Source organism: Opisthocomus hoazin, chromosome 3 (genome assembly GCF_030867145.1).
Source record: "Opisthocomus hoazin isolate bOpiHoa1 chromosome 3, bOpiHoa1.hap1, whole genome shotgun sequence".
Taxonomy (NCBI): Eukaryota; Metazoa; Chordata; class Aves; order Opisthocomiformes; family Opisthocomidae; genus Opisthocomus; species Opisthocomus hoazin.
The window spans coordinates 59,884,812-59,901,429 of record NC_134416.1 but is presented as its reverse complement, the minus strand read 5'-3'; the positions used below and the strand labels follow the sequence as shown (position 1 = coordinate 59,901,429).

The 16,618-nt window shown below is 47.0% G+C and overlaps 1 protein-coding gene across 3 annotated transcripts in view; it reads left to right on the top strand.

Annotated features, from left to right (window-relative positions):
* Positions 1 to 2: 2 nt before the first annotated feature.
* The window catches only part of PPP4R1 (protein phosphatase 4 regulatory subunit 1), a 76,199-nt gene continuing 59,583 nt past the window's right edge, over positions 3 to 16,618 (top strand). For 2 of the 3 annotated variants that reach the window (XM_075416475.1, XM_075416474.1), the window contains exons 1-2: positions 3 to 191; positions 377 to 421. In XM_075416475.1, coding sequence (XP_075272590.1) covers positions 185 to 191; positions 377 to 421 — 52 coding nt within the window. In that variant the 5' untranslated portion in view covers positions 3 to 184. Of the gene's footprint in view, positions 192 to 376; positions 422 to 560; positions 642 to 16,618 lie in introns of those variants that run through there. The other variant, XM_075416473.1, reaches the window with a different exon arrangement.

The following is a 16,618-nucleotide window of genomic DNA, read 5'->3' as shown; positions in this document are numbered from 1 at the left end:
GGCCCAGACCCCTCCTCCCGCCTTCCTCCGCCCTCCCTCCCTGCGCGACTCTCCCGGGGACGCGGGGAGACGCCGCCGGGCCCGGGGCCTGGACCGCGCGGGGCCTGCCCCCTCCCGCCGCCCCCCCTTCGCCGCTCGGCCGTGGGTTGAAAGCAGCCCGGCGCCCCGCGGGGGCTGCAGCAAGATGGCGGGTAGGTAGCGCCCCCCCCCCCCCGTTCCCCGCACACGCCGCCTCCCTGGTGAGGCGCCAGCCTTCCTCTTCCCCCACCCCCGGCTTCGGCAGCGCTTCCCGCCGCTGTCCGGCGCGGGGGGCTGCGGGGCGGGGAGGGCGGCGGCGCGGGGCGGCCCGGCAGACGGTGTGTCTCCCCTCCCGCAGATCTGTCGCTGCTCCAGGAGGACCTGCAGGAGGAGATCGACGGATGTGAGTGGGGCCGGGGGGCGGCGGCGGCGGCGCGGGGCGGCCGTCGGGCGAGGAAGTGGCTTCGGCGGGGAGCGCCCACGGTGCATTGTGGGAGGAGGAGGAGGAGGAGGAGGGGGCCGTGCCCCGCGCTTCCCGGTGCACATGACGCGCACCCGGGCGCGCGTGGGGCAGGCCGGGCTCCGCCGGGCTTTCCCGCGGGGGAGCGGCGGCGCGCAGCGGGGTGCGTTGGGCGCGCGGGGGCTCGGGGGGGGGGGGGGGCGGGCGGTTCCGTTAAGGGCCGCCGCGGGCGCGCGGGCGGCCCGCGGGGAGGCGTGGCAGGCGGCGGGCCGCCGAGGGGCCGCGTCCCCTCATGGCCCGGGCGCGGGGAGACGCCGCCGGGGAGGAGAGACCCGCCGGGTCGGAGGCTGCAGCCCGTGGGTTGCTCGTTCCCTTTCGATCGACACATCTATATTTTTTTTTCTTCTTCTTTTTTTTTTTTTCGTTTTGTTTTGTTTGTTCCCCCTCTCCCCGACCCCGCTGGAGAGGTGTTGTGGGAAAGGGTTAATGTCAGGGGGCAGAATGGCAGAGCGTGGCTCTGGTGCGGAATTGCTAACTCGAGGGTGTGAAGCCTGGCTGGGCGGCCGGTGAGGTGTGGCTCAGGTGGGGAGGCGGCTGCTGGCCCTGTCAGTGCCGAGGGAGCTGCTCGGAAGCAGAGGAGGATGAATTTTGGGCGGAAAGCGAAAATGGAGTCAGCCGGTGAGGCAGGCACCTGCCTCGCGGTCCCCATGGGCGTGAGGACCCTGGTCGCTGTCTGAAGGGATGTTGTTTGACAGCGCGGTCTGCGCAGCGACCCGCTCGCCAGGACTAGGTTGCAGGAGAAAGAGCTTTTGGTTTATGTTTTTAGGGCAACGTTGTTTGAAGTTTTCAGAATTTGACCGTAAATGTTTTGCATCCTTTTCGGTTTTGTGAGCTGATGTTTAAAAGGCTTTTCTCCTACGTTGCCTAGCACAAAGAGGGAGCCTTTTCTCTAAGGCTTTGTATTTTTTTTTTTTGTGTGTCAATTCCGCTGGCTTGAAATTCAAATTGATAGCATAGCTGTTTGGAAACTGTGATTGCAAGAGGACTGTCTCAGAAATGGCACACGTTTTAAAAAAAAAAGCGTGGTTTTAAATTTCCAATTAGACGATGATTTTTTTTACAGGAGTTGAAGTAATATATGAGTGTAGTCATTGGAGAGGTGGTTCAGAACCTTGGGTTTCTGGTGAAGGTTTGAATGTTATCGTCTTGCATTTAAAAACACAATATATGTGTGGAGATATAACTCAGTCCAGATGAGAGCATCCTGAAGGCAGGAGCTGTAGAGATCTAAAAATCTGAAACCTTATTAAAAATTACTGAGGTTTTGATGGAAGTAGATGAAAGTGAATAGCTCAATACTTAGGCATATTAAGAGAAGAACTAGGAATCTGTAGGAATCGATGTGTGCTGTCTGGACATAGTTCAGTCACACGACGCCGTTTATAGTTCTAAATTTTATGTGGTTTTGTTCTTGTGAGGTGGGTTTGAGCTAAAGAAATATCATACAGACCAGGGAGACTGTACGTATCTAGTCAAAAGCGCTGTTCCTTTGTGCGTGACATTTCTTTGAAATAGCTGTGTGTTGTACCCATCTTTCGCGATTTATGAAAGCATTCCCAATTGATGCGTTGTTTGGGCTTACATTTCATGGTTGCACAAATGAAACGGACAATGTCAAAAAAATGACAAAAAGCTGCGATTTTTGCTTGGCTGTGCCAAGCCTGAACCCCACCCTACAGTACCTCTGTATTGTAAATATTTGAAATATTCACAGCTCTTTTGAGCAGTAGAGTTGGACACTGGTTTAGAGGTGTATTCCTGAAGCAGTAATGCAATTGTGAGAAAACTGGAAGTGCTGGCAGCTTTGATGCGCGTGTGATTCTGCCAGCTGCGGTCTTGCTATTAAATGTGCTAAGCTATAGTTAAGAACAAAGAAGGAAAAAGACGTGCAGGTGTACCTGTAGTAATGGTGGTGCAATTTAAGAGGAGAAATTAGGTAAATGTAAAATAATATGAATTTTAAGAAAAGGCTGAGATGGGATCAATTATTTGGCCACTTTGAAAAGTGAACTATGCAGTTTTCAATAAATCTTTGGGGTTTTAATTGATCTGGTATCAAGCAATAGCAAAACGTCTGTCAGGTGCACTGGAGAAACCCGGAGTAAGACTGGGTGCACGTGTACAGATTTGGATTGGACATCTGAAGCTCGGTCTCTGATTAGGCATATGAATTAGGACATTTTAATAGATTAGGTGTTCCTTTGTAGCCCATCAATGAGTCTAGGTTTGATTCTGAGTCACAATGTTTGTTTGTTTTAATAATGATAATTTACAGTGCGATTCACTATTTTCTAATACAATAAAAGTATGAAAGAATCATTAAGGTGACTAATAGATACCTTTTGTTGGTCATGTTCTAAAACGGTAGGAGAAAGTCCTGCAGTCGAGCGAACAACGATGTACAGTTGCTGCTAAAAGTAATGAACCAAGCATCTGTATATCTTTTTAGATGTGCAGAGTTAAGAACAGCTGTTTTATGAAAGTTGTCTTTAAGGCCTCTGGAATTAAGTATTTTACTGGCAAGTTGGAGCTTAATCAACAACTTGTACGACTGTACAATTTGTGCCTCCCCTCATTTGTTGTGCCAACTCGTTGGATGATAATTAACCCGAAATATAAAACAGTGAATTACTATATCTTTGGAGTACTGTTTTAATAGTTGCTTGTAAAAAAAAACGTTTACCTTTTCCCAAAGAGATTTTTGTAAGTGTTTAGGTTAAATGAAACATTCCTGGGTTTCAACAGAAAGTAGTAAATCCGCTTTTAGAGTAGTGGGAGACCTTGAGAATATATGCTGTGGAAGGCATCTATTTAAAAATTGCCTTCTGTTTATTTGTTGAAGAGGTCAGAGATTAAACAGGAGCTTTTATAAGAAAAGCTTTTAGAGAGAGCTTGATAAACCAGCTGGATTGACTTTTAAATAATTAATTTGAGCTTTGGTTTGCATTTCTATTTTGAAAGCTTCATATTATTTTCTGCTCTTGGTTGCTTAGTAACCACTGGAAATCTATGATTTTTTTTTTTTCCAGGTGAATGCATACTTTACACCTGATGGTGGATTACACAGATGGTTGCTTTAAGTAGTTACATAGCTTGACATGTGGTATTTCAGTACTTTAATTTTAGCTAATATGTTGGTTCTGTAGAGGTAGCTCCTGATGTCAGAGGCTGTGATAGTAACTAAAGAAATTCTGATTCTCCCATATTCAGCCAATGGCTTTTCCTTGTTTGGTAGTTTGAAGTTAAAAAAAAAAAAATCAATGAATGTGTCCTGGCTGACCATACAGAAGGTTATAAAAGAAATTTAATTCCTAAATGCAAGTTCTTATTGTGAAAGGCAACTTTGTTATTGACTCTAACCCCTCAAATAAATAACAAATCATTGCATTTCGTCTGTGTGAAGGTGAACATAACAAAAATCCTTGCATGATATCCATTAAGGAAAAAAAAACCCCACCCTAAAGGCAATGGGGTAAAAATTCAAAGTGGAAGCCTGCAGAAGACTCCCCATCTCATCTGGCTGCTATAAGGTGGCGAAATTAAGGTGGCGATTCAGTGTCAGCTGTCTACTTGGACGATTGGCTTCCTCAGTCTTTGTCTAAAATCTTGCACAGTATGTGAAAAGAAGTCAGGGAAAATTTGGCTTCGGTTCATATCTTTGATTTGTGTCTATGACATCAAAATAGAATAGTGTAACTGTATAAGCTAAGTATAGAACAGAAAAAAACCAACAAAAATGATTGAAAAGCAATCAAGGGTTGTAAAACGCTGTGTTTCTGATGAGAAGTAAGATGTTCTTTGTGACTCTTCCTAGATAGTTTGTGTTGCACATCCCCTTCCCCCCCGGATGTTTCTGAAGATTGAACTGATCAGTACAGATAGATGCAATCAAATGTACCAAGATGCTGACTTCTTTCAGTCTGTCCATTGATGTGTGCAGGATGTGTATTCTTAAGAACAGAGCCATCTGTAATTGGAATTCAGATTGTGAAAGAGGATAGCTTCATTTAACTTGGGATTTTAATTGTTATTTAAATCAGGAGAGTAAAGAAATTTTCATCTAATAACTGGTTTTAATACTGTTTTGCGTTTGTGTTTTTTGAAAACTGCCTATTATTGATAACTGGCAGCTGCATTTACATAGAAGTTATGGGCTTTTGATAGTTGCAAGTACTATATACATGCTTTGGTGCTTATGTAGCTTAATATTCAGATTCTGAAGGTTTACCTTTTATGATGTTGAAAAATGGTGAGTGATAGTTACCTTTTTCAGTAGACTTAGCATTCAAATGTTTTAAATAAAAATGCAGAAAATTATATTTTAATATCTAAGCGTAGTGTAGGCATTCTAGTTTAGAACTGTTAAATGAATTTTTTTATAGATATGTATGTGTACACACCTGTGTGTAAACTTGTTTTCCTTAGCATAAGTGTTTGACAGTAAGATAGACTTAAAATTTAGCGATAACATGGTTTTTACAAGTAGCAAATCTAGTGTTGCTGGTTGGATTTTACTAGTGAATTAAACAGTTCAAAAGATTAAAAAAAAATACAGCACCTGTAATCTAATATACATCTAGTTTTAGTATTGAGGTCTTAACTGGAAAGGGAGGACAAGTCTTTCTAGCCTCTCCTCCCAGCAGGGTTCTCACCTGTGAGTGAACCAGTTACTTAGCTGAGCTGAAGAAAATACTCTGTGTATCTGCAGGTGTCAAAAGCTGGTTTAACTCTGATGATATGTTTTTGTTCCAGGTGATCAGCAAATCATCTGGCATTAGAACTGATCTTGTATTCGTTGAATGTTTTTAATTAAATTATTCTGTTAGACTTTGGGTAGCACACAAGCCTCTTACCAAATAGAAGCTAATTTCAGTTTAATTTTTTTCTTTTAAGTTTTTTCTTTTTTCGTAATACTTAAAGTCAAAAGGGTTTTGTGGTGGGTTTTTTGATTGGTGTTTTTTGTTGTTTTTGAATGAAATCAGTCTGTATTTCCCTGTGGTGTCAGACCACAATCACAGCTTGATGCTGTGTTGTAGTTCTTACTCCCTTGCACTGAATTATGCTGGGATAAGGTGCATTTACTATGTTAAAATTCACCTTACCTTTCCTGCAGCTGTACATAGGTGTATCAGGAGCTTTTGTATTGTGGTTCCTTTGTTCCTTTACCACAGAACAAGAATTAGCAATTTTTTTTATACTCTTAGGTGTTACATATAGACTGCAAGTCAGGTCACTTCTTAGACCTAATTCCAGTATAACTAAATTTCCAACATAATGTTCAAATACCATGTTGCAGTACTGACCTTTTGGTCATGTCAGAGACTTAGCTCTGATGAAAGAGTGCTGAGACAGTTGGAGTTACTGGGTTGGCATTTCGATAATCTGCAGTCTTTAATGTCTTGTGGCAAAAAATAATAACAGAAATTAATGGCAGACTTTCTGTTGCTGTTCTCTTGTGTGACTGAGATTCTGTTCGGTTGGGAGTCTAATAACTGGTTTTTAATGCTAATGAGGCATACTTGTTAAGTGTGTTGTTTTCCCCAGAGATTAGGTTTTAATTCTCCCAACTCTTCAGTTCATTTCTTTGTCTTTTAATGTGGTGATTGACCCTCATAGAAACTGGGAGACTTAGGTGGATGGCAGTGTCCCCATGGAATTCTGATTTTTAGCTGTCTCAGGTGGGTAAAGGTTAGTGTCTTTTTCTCAAGCAACCTCTTAGGATCCTAGAGAGAAGGAGGTGATGCGAGGAAAGGGTTGTGCTTGATTCGATATACGATATAGGCTAATGAGACTTCCTCATGCAGCTGCACATGTTTTCTCCATTACACCTAACAGAGGATTGAAGAAGAGGTCATTTTCTAGGCTTTCAGCTTCCCAAGGCCAGTAGCGTCATGTCTGATGTGGAAACGTGCTTTTCACCAGCCACCTTTTATGTTCCTGTCTCTGGCAGGAATCTTCCATTAAGGTTGCCAGCTCCTCTTTTCTCCTTTTTTTTTTTTTTTTTTTTAAATTTTGTCTTTGTCTCCTGGTTTATCCCCTAGGGTTTCAACTATTCTCCTTCCCGTTTTTGTTTTTTTCCAAGTGGGAGAGAAAGAGAGAAGGTGTGAACGAGTCAGGAGAAAAGATGAAAATTTTCAAGATTTTAAGCTTGAGTGAAACCTTGGTGTTCGTGTAGTTGTTTCTGACTGCTGACCTATTGTGGAGGTAGCAGACCGCAGTGTTTTGAAGATAAAATGCCTCTCTTTCCTGTGTGTGTGTCTTTTGCTGCTGAGACTCTCCCTCTGTGTGGGCAGGAAGTTTTCATTGTAAGAGTAGTGGCTGCGAGAGATGACTTGTAACAGTAGCAGAACTGGATGAAAGGACAGCTTCTGCTTTGAGAACTGGAGTAACAATTCTGGCTTTGGAAGAGGAGGCAGGGACAGCTGCCCTTAAAGTAACCCAGAACATCAGGGCTTCTCTGTCTGCTTTAGAAGGTATAGTGTAACACAAATTAGCGTGGTTTTTTTCTTGATTCTTTCTGGCAATAGGCTTTTAAAATCCTGTCCAATGAATAGGTTGAATAAAGTGTCAAAATATGTTTGTGAATGGTGTTCATTTGCAACAGCAGAACAACTGCCCTGAGAGTTGACACTACTGGTTTGGTGGGAGTTTTTTTACTATTTTTAAGGTAAAGAAAAATGAAAGATAAATAGTACAATAAATATGCATTACTCTGAGATACAATATCCGTAAAAGCTGAATATATTGATGTATAAAAGTGACATTTTACATGACTGCTAATGCAGACTGTTGGAGCGCTTTTCTCTGATAAACAAGTCTGATTAGTATTTTTTTGTCTTGTTGCCGTAGTGCCTGAGCAGTTTTCAAATATTTGAATGGAGGAGTGTCCTGGGTTTGGCCAGGACAGGGTTAATTTTCACTGGACTCCAGGAAGGGGCACAGCTGGGGGGTGGGGGCTGACCCCACCTGGCCAAACAGAGCCCGGTATTCCATACCATGTGCCGTCATGCTGGGTTCCGGTGGGGGGGGCGGCCCGGCGGGAACTCACTCGCGGCTCGGGAGCGTGCGGCACCGGTGCGGTCTGAGAGAGCGGGTCTGTTTTTGTCGTGTTTTCTCCTTATCTGTATCGTTGTTGTTCCTGTTTCCCTCTGTTTGCTGTTCTGTTAAACTGCCCTTATCCCGACCCACCAGTTTCTGCCTCTTTCTTTCCATTCTCCTCCGCACGCCGGCAGGGGGAGGGGCGGCCGCGTGGCGCTTTTGTTGCCGGCGGTAGCCGAAACCAAGACATTAATTTGGCGCCCAACATGGGGCAGGGATAACGGCAGGGCTGAGCAGCGGGTGTTAAAACTGCTTTCTTAGATTTTTGTTAAAATCTTGTTATAGGCATTTTTCTGTGTTAGTTAAACAGTCGCCGGTAAAAATGTTTCTGTCTGTGATCAGATGGTTGTGGTTTTTGAATCCATACTTGCACTATGTTTTCCCTGTGGTGCTGTTCATTACGTCGGGGAAAAGGATCAGGGTGATGATTTTGCTATACTGTATGATATCGACTTATGACATGATAACGTCAATGTGCATGAAATTAGGCTTGTATTTGCATGTGGCACTGCGGTCATTTCCATACCTCGGATCCTATGTCCTAGAATTTGTTAATAATCAAACCCAATCTGTGGGGAAAACCGAAGGGGATACCTTCCCCCACTCTTTCTCCCCCCCCCCTCTCCTTCAGGCCAGTCCTAACGGCTTTTGAGAATTTCGAGTACCCGTGGGATGCTCAGGCCAGCGGGTTTCTATTGTTATGCCTCCTGAATGGGTTTCAGGTTTTGTTTAGGGTTAAGCAAGCAGTTAAGAACATCGTGCAGAGACCTGCCCCGGGGCTGGATAGCTGTGAATGGCTGCGTGTGTGGGACAGCATGGGCAAGTACCTAGGGCAGTGGACACCCCCGATGTTTTTTAAACTCACCCCTGAGCAAGTACAGAATCCGGAAAAGCTAGTAAAATATCTGCAAAAAGTGTGCTGCCACCCTGGGAACTCCAGAGAGACACAGGTCACAGCAACGTGCTGGGGTCTGGCCCACGCCTACCGAGCCATGTTCAACCTGATTCAGTGCCCTAAAGGGGAAAGGGGGGGAAACGAAGCGGCAGGCGCTGCGACTGGCACTGCCCCCCCAGCCGGCCCTGCAGCCCCTCCAGGCCAGCAGGCAGTCACAGCCCCCCCGACCGGCACCACGGCTGCTGCAGCCACTGGTGTGGTCCCGGCTCCCCCGGCGGGCATGGCAGCTGCTGCAGCTCCAGCCACAGGCACAGTGACTGAGCCCAATGACCAACCTGTGCCGGTAGCAGTCGCCCCTGTAAAACTAAAGAAAGATGCAAAGAGAGCAGATCGCTCTGGGAGGGATGATGATGAGCCAGGGTCATCGCGGGAGATAGAGACAGAGATCATCACCTGGTCCCTGTCCCTGGGCGAGCTGCAAGACATGTGGAAAGATTTCAGCCGCCACCCAGGCGAGCACATTGTCACCTGGCTGCTGCGGTGCTGGGATAACGGGGCCAGCAGCTTGGAATTAGAGGGCAAGGAAGCCAAGCAGCTGGGATCCCTGGCCAGGGGACGAGGGCATTGACAAGGCCATTGGGAAAAAGGAACAAGTCCTCAGCCTCTGGAGGAGACTTCTGTCAGGCATGAGGGAGAGGTACCCCTTCAGTGATGATTTTGTATGCTATCCTGGCAAGTGGACCAATATGGAAAGGGGTATTCAGTACTTGAGGGAATTAGCTGTGCGGGAGCTGGTTTACTGTGACACAGACGATGAGCAGGTACCCACAGACCCAGATGAACTCCAGTGCTCACAATCCATGTGGAGGAAGTTTGTGTGGAGCGCACCCTCCTCATATGCCAACTCACTGGCAGTTGTAAACTGGAAAGATAAAGATGCACCAACAGTGGATGAAGTGGCTGTCAGACTCCGGCAATATGAGGAAAGTCTCTCTTCCTCCCTTGTCTCAGCTGCGGAGAAACTGGCCCGGGAGGTCCGACAAATGAAAGAGAGTTGGTCCTACTCCCCACCTGTGCGGGCCAGTGTCTCAGCTATTAGGGGCAAGCGTTTTCCTGCTCAGGAGAGGGAAGAATACGGAGGCTACACACCACGGGGCACCCTGTGGTTCTACCTGCGTGGCCACGGAGAGGACATGAGGAGGTGGGATGGAAAACCCACCTCAAGTCTAGAAGCACGAGTACGTGAGTTGCGAGGTAAAACAATCACAAAAGGGGATTCTGTTAGGAAAAATGCCGCTCCAGTTTCCAGCAGCCAGCGCTCCAGACCAGGTAGACAGTTTGACCTTGATTCCGATCCTCTGGAGGGGACCTCCAAGTCATTTTTACAGCAGGTGAGCAGCAAATTCTCTGACGAGGATTAGAGGGGCCCTGCCTCCAGCCAGGTGGAGGAAAGGGACAACCGTGTTTATTGGACGGTGTGGATTCGGTGGCCTGGCACGTCAGATCCACAAGAGTATAAAGCTCTAGTGGACACTGGTGCACAGTGTACTTTAATGCCATCAGAGTTCAAAGGGTCAGAGTCCATTTGCATTTCGGGAGTGACAGGGGGGTCCCAAGAGCTGAGTGTACTGGAGGTTGAAGTGAGCCTCACTGGGCAGGATGGCAGAAGCACCCCATTGTAACTGGCCCCGAGGCTCCGTGCATCCTTGGGATAGACTATTTTAGGAGAGGGTATTTCAAGGACCCAAAGGGATATCGGTGGGCTTTTGGCATAGCTGCTGTGGAAACGGAAGAAATTAAACAGGTGTCCATTTTGCCTGGTCTCTCGGAGGATCCTTCCGTTGTGGGGTTGCTGAGGGTTGAAGAACAACAGATGCCAATCGCGACCACAACGGTGCACCGGCGACAGTATCGTACCAACCGAGACTCCCTTCTCCCCATTCATCAGCTGATCCGCCAGCTGGAGAGTCAAGGAGTGATCAGCAAAACTCGCTCACCCTTTAATAGTCCCATATGGCCAGTGAGAAAATCTACTGGAGAGTGGAGACTGACAATAGACTACCGTGGCCTGAATGAAGTCACACCACCGCTGAGTGCTGCCGTGCCAGACATGCTAGAACTTCAATATCAGCTGGAGTCAAAGGCAGCCAAGTGGTACGCTACAATTGGCATCGCTAATGCATTCTTCTCCATCCCTTTGGCAGCAGAGTGCAGGCCACAGTTTGCTTTCACCTGGAGGGGCATCCAGTACACCTGGAATCGACTGCCCCAGGGGTGGAAACACAGTCCCACCATTTGCCATGGACTAATCCAGACTGCACTGGAAAAGGGTGAAGCTCCAGAACATCTGCAGTACATCGATGATATCATTGTATGGGGTGACACAGCAGAGGAAGTTTTTGAGAAAGGGGAGAAAATAGTTCAGATCCTTCTGAAAGCCGGTTTCGCCATTAAGCGAAGTAAAGTCAAGGGACCTGCACAAGAGATCCAGTTTCTAGGAATAGAATGGCAGGATGGGCGCCGTCAAATCCCAATGGATGTCATCAACAAAATAGCAGCTATGTCTCCACCAACCAGCAAAAAGGAAGCACAGGCCTTCCTGGGTGTTGTGGGTTTTTGGAGGATGCACATCCCAAATTACAGCCAGATTGTAAGTCCTCTGTACCACGTGACCCGGAAGAAGAATGATTTTGAATGGAGCCCTGAGCAACGACAGGCATTTGAACAAATTAAACGGGAGACAGTTCATGCCATAGCCCTTGGTCCAGTCTGGTCAGGGCAAGATGTTAAAAACGTGCTCTACACCGCAGCCGGGGAGAATGGCCCAACCTGGAGTCTCTGGCAGAAAGCACCAGGGGAGACACGAGGTCGACCCCTGGGGTTCTGGAGCCGGGGATACAAAGGATCCGGGGCCCGCTATACGCCCACTGAAAAAGAGATTCTGGCAGCATATGAAGGCGTTCGAGCTGCTTCAGAAGTGGTCGGCACTGAAGCACAGCTACTCCTAGCACCACGATTGCCGGTCCTGGGCTGGATGTTCAAAGAAAGAGTCCCCTCTACGCATCATGCCACCGATGCTACGTGGAGTAAGTGGGTCGCGCTGATCACCCAGCGCGCCCGAATGGGAAACCCCAGTCGCCCAGGAATTCTGGAGGTAATCATGGACTGGCCAGAAGGCAAAGATTTTGGAGCATCGCCAGAGGAGGAGGTGACACGTGCTGAAGAGGCCCCACTGTATAACCAGCTGCCAGAAGATAAGAAACAGTATGCCCTGTTCACGGATGGGTCCTGTCGCATTGTGGGGAAGCAGCGGAGGTGGAAGGCTGCTGTATGGAGCCCTACACGACAAGTCGCGGAAACTGCCGAGGGAGAAGGTGAGTCCAGCCAGTTTGCCGAGGTGAAAGCCATCCAGCTGGCTTTAGACATTGCCAGTCGAGAGAAGTGGCCAGTGCTCTATCTTTACACCGACTCTTGGATGGTGGCCAATGCCTTGTGGGGGTGGCTGCAGCAATGGAAGAAGAACAACTGGCAGCGCAGAGGCAAACCTATCTGGGCTGCCCCATTGTGGCAAGATATTGCTGCCCGGCTGGAGCAGTTGGTTGTAAAAGTCCGTCACGTGGACGCCCACGTCCCTAAGAGTTGGGCCACTGAAGAACATCAAAACAACCACCAGGTGGATCAGGCTGCTAAGATTGAAGTGGCTTAGGTGGATCTGGACTGGCAACATAAGGGTGAACTGTTTATAGCTCGGTGGGCCCATGACACCTCGGGCCACCAAGGAAGAGACGCGACATACAGATGGGCTCGTGACCGAGGGGTGGACTTGACCATGGACACCATCGCACAGGTTATCCATGAATGTGAGACATGCGCTGCAATCAAGCAAGCCAAGCGGGTAAAGCCTCAGTGGTATGGAGGACGATGGCTAAAATATAAATATGGGGAGGCTTGGCAGATTGACTACATCACACTGCCACAAACCCGCCAAGGCAAGTGCTATGTACTCACAATGGTGGAGGCCACCACCGGATGGCTGGAAACCTACCCTGTGCCCCATGCCACCGCCCGGAATACCATCCTGGGCCTGGAAAAACAAGTCCTGTGGCGACATGGCACTCCCGAAAGAACTGAGTCGGACAACGGGACTCACTTTTGCAACAGCGTCATAGACACCTGGGCCAAAGAACACGGTATTGAGTGGGTGTATCACATCCCCTACCATGCACCAGCCTCGGGAAAGATCGAATGGTACAATGGGCTGCTAAAAACCACTTTGAGGGCAATGGGGAATGGGACTTTCAAAAATTGGGATACCCATTTAGCAAAGGCCACCTGGTTGGTTAACACCAGAGGGTCCACCAGCCGGGCTGGTCCGGCCCAGTCAAAACCTCAGCGCCCCGTAGAAGGGGATAAAGTCCCTGTAGTGCACATGCGGAACATGTTAGGGAAGACGGTTTGGGTTAGTCCTGCCTTGGGCAAAGGCAAGCCCGTCCGCGGGATTGCTTTTGCTCAAGGACCTGGGTGTACCTGGTGGGTAATGCGGAAGGATGGGGAAGTCCGATGTGTACCTCATGGGGATTTAATTTTGGGCGACAATAGTCCATAAATAATTGTATAAAGTTAATTGTTAAATAACCCTGTCACTGTCTGTTATCACTGTTATAATTGTTATATTGTGTACCAGTAGTAGCATAGTAAGAATTCTCCAGATTAAAGAAGGATGGACATTTTCAATGAAAACCTAGCAGAGCACAGCGATGATGGAACTGGACCTGGTTTTCAACAACTGGCATCCAGCAACTTCATCAAGATCAACATCTCCTGCAGACTGTGGGCACGGGCCACACCAGATACATCAGCCATGAGCTCCGGATGCAGCAAGTGACCGCCCATCACCACACATCACCTCTCCTGCCACGGAAGACCATTACGACAGATGGAGCCCGAAGTCGTGGATTAAATGAACTCAACGGACACTTTAGAGTGATGATCCATAGACTAAGGGAATGATATCTGGAGACAGGAGAAGTGGTGGTGATCAACTGGACAATGGGGGACCTGGGCATGACGTAGATGGTATGGAATAAGGGGTGGATAATGTCCTGGGTTTGGCCAGGACAGGGTTAATTTTCACCGGACTCCAGGAAGGGGCACAGCCGGGGGGTGGGGGCTGACCCCACCTGACCAAACAGAGCCGGTTATTCCATACCATGTGACGTCATGCTGGGTTCCGGTGGGGGGGAGCTGGGCGGCAGGAACTCACTCGCGGCTCGGGAGCGTGCGGCGCCGGTGCGGCCCAAGAGAGCGGGTCTGTTTTTGTCGTGTTTTCTCCTTATCTGTATCGTTGTTGTTCCTGTTTCCCTCTGTTTGCTGTTCTGTTAAACTGCCCTTATCCCGACCCACCAGTTTCTGCCTCTTTCTTTCCATTCTCCTCCGCACGCCGGCGGGGGGAGGGGCGGCCGCGTGGCGCTTTTGTTGCCGGTGGCAGCCGAAACCAAGACAAGGAGAGGCCACCTTTTCCTTCCTCTCTAGACTGCAGGAGGAATAGCTTGATTAGTCTGTAGGGATACTGCTTGTGCAAGTTTGCTTGTATATATCTGTTACTGGAGGAAACTCTGTTTTAAATAACAGTGAAATTAACACTCATGGCTATCCTTACTTTTTCTAAGAGTGAACCCACTGCATTTTGTACTATTTAGTATTCTCCCATAGACCAGTTTTGTACCTTGTACTGAGCACAGACAGGAAAAGTGGGAAGAGCTGCAGAAAGAAGAAAAGCGTGAAGAGTTGCAGAAAGAATTTCCGCCTCTGAATGCTCAGGAAACACAAAGGCTTATCCCACAAAGAGTTTTGAATGCTGTCAAACAACGTCTCAAGAGCATTGTCTGGTGTTTAAGTGGAGGGAGGAGGAGTACAGTTAGGAAGTTCAAAGTGATTTATGTTGGAAAGCCATGTTTTATAGATTATGGATGTACTAGTCATAGAACTTGCCTTCTCTGCAGTGTCTAGCCCAAGTAATTGCATTTCAGTTACTGTGACTGAACCAGTCGAAGTAACTGTGCAGTGGAGCAACGCTTGCTTCAAGTGATGCAGTTGGGTTAGTAGCTGATGTGTTCTAACTCCTGGTGTCGCATCAGCATTGCAAAGCTAGCGCAGGCCTTTGGAACATTCAGCTGCTTCCTTCATAATGCTCTCCCTTCCAGTTAGCCCATATGTAGTTTGAACTCGATATTTTTGTTTTTACAAGATACCCAGTTAGGGGCAGAACTTGAGCGTGGCCCCAAGCACAGTGAGTGCATGTCTCCTGTCATAGGGAAAACATTTTTGGTTGAAGATGGAAGTGGAATTCTCTTTGCAGTGCTACAGAATTCTCAGTCATGGAGACAATCAAAAACCCCACAAGCAGCGGTGCTCTGCAGAGAGAGGGTGGATACATTTCTTTGACTGTAAGGAACTTGTAGAGGAGAAAAAAGTACATCAGAGGAACTGCTCGCACTAGCTGACTTTTGCTTCACTCCAGCCTCTTTCCACAATTCTTAACTGAATGCAGTTGTTTGGAAGGAGTAAAAGACAGGGACTTAATTAGTAGGGGACTTGAGTACCATGGTGATGGGTGTGACATGCTCCCAACAGGAAACTGGCAGACAAAATATAAACTGTTGATTGTTTTAACTGGTAGCTTGGATGTCCTTTTCTTTGTGGCGGTTTCCTCTGGACCAGCTTTTGTTGCAGGTCAAACCGTTAATGGGTAGAAGGTACATTCCACTGTTGTGCAAATAAATGACTAGTGAGCAATAAGAGATAGAACTATTCTTTGTTTCAAAGCAAATTGGGATTTTCAATGCTGCTTGTGTTTGCCTCAAGGAGACAAAATTGTTTGTAGCTGCATCTGTCCTTGTTGCTTAAAAATTTTGTATCGCCCCATGCTTCCTCTGATGCGTGATGAGAAATGCGACTCCTTAGGCATGCTTGATAAATATATCTTTATTTTTTTAAGGCCTTTGCTAAATGAAAATATTCTCTTAGTCTGTTATGTTTAGTCTAGTGGGTCTTTAAGTTTGCTGTGCCATACTTATGTAAGTTTTGTACGTAAACGGCTGCTGACTTTGATTCCTGTGTCTTTCTTTCATCTGCTAAATGCTCCCCCCACAAGCTTGTACCAAAGCTTTGTTTTAAAAGGTTTGCTCTGTCTGTGCTTCAAGCTGTTAGCAGACTCTGCTATGAAAGTGCTACGTAGTGGCTGATGCCTTTAGCCTTGCTGTTAGCACAGCAGCTTTGCATCAGAGTTGCTTTGCATTTCCTCCTTGTTATCTTCTTCCTTGCTCCTGCCTCTCTCCTCATTCTCCCCCAAAGCCAATCACACCAAACTTGGAGTGCAGACAGCAAAGTCTATGCATTCAGGTGTGGTGACTTCACCACATTCATAAGAGGCCTGAGGCGGATAGTGCTCCATGTTTGAAGCAGAAAATTGGGGGAGGGACAGAGAAACGGAAGCATGGTTCTTATATCTGCTGATATGGTGCACAGACTGGAATATGAAATTATCACCCGCAGATCTTTTTTATACTTTTATTCACCTGTTTTGTGATTTTGCTGAGTAAAATCACACACTGTTCAAACTTGCAAAATTTTTCAGAGAAAAATGCAGTATTAAGGTAAATTTGCGGTGTCTCGTTTGCATTTTCAAACTGCAGCAGGAGAACTGAGGTGATTTGAAGTGTCTTGGAAAAATCAGCTCCTGCTTTCTGACAGTGGCATCTATGATCACTGGTGAATCATACCTGGATCTGGCAGGCCAGATGGTGGAACCCAGCATTACAAATGCATTTTGTAATATTTGTGTAACTGTCATTGTAGTAGCTCTTAGTTAATGTTGCTAAAGCAGTGCAGTACATTTATGATAGCAAATGATGCTGAAATAGTGTGACTAACACTTTGGTCTGTGATTCCATCCGGAGCTGAAATATAGTGCACTGTGAAAGGGTGAGAGTAAGGAGTTCATAACCATGGACAAATATAGATGTTTAGCTTCCATACTCATGCTGAGCTGGATTTCTCTTTGCAGAGCATCAAGATGCAGAATGATA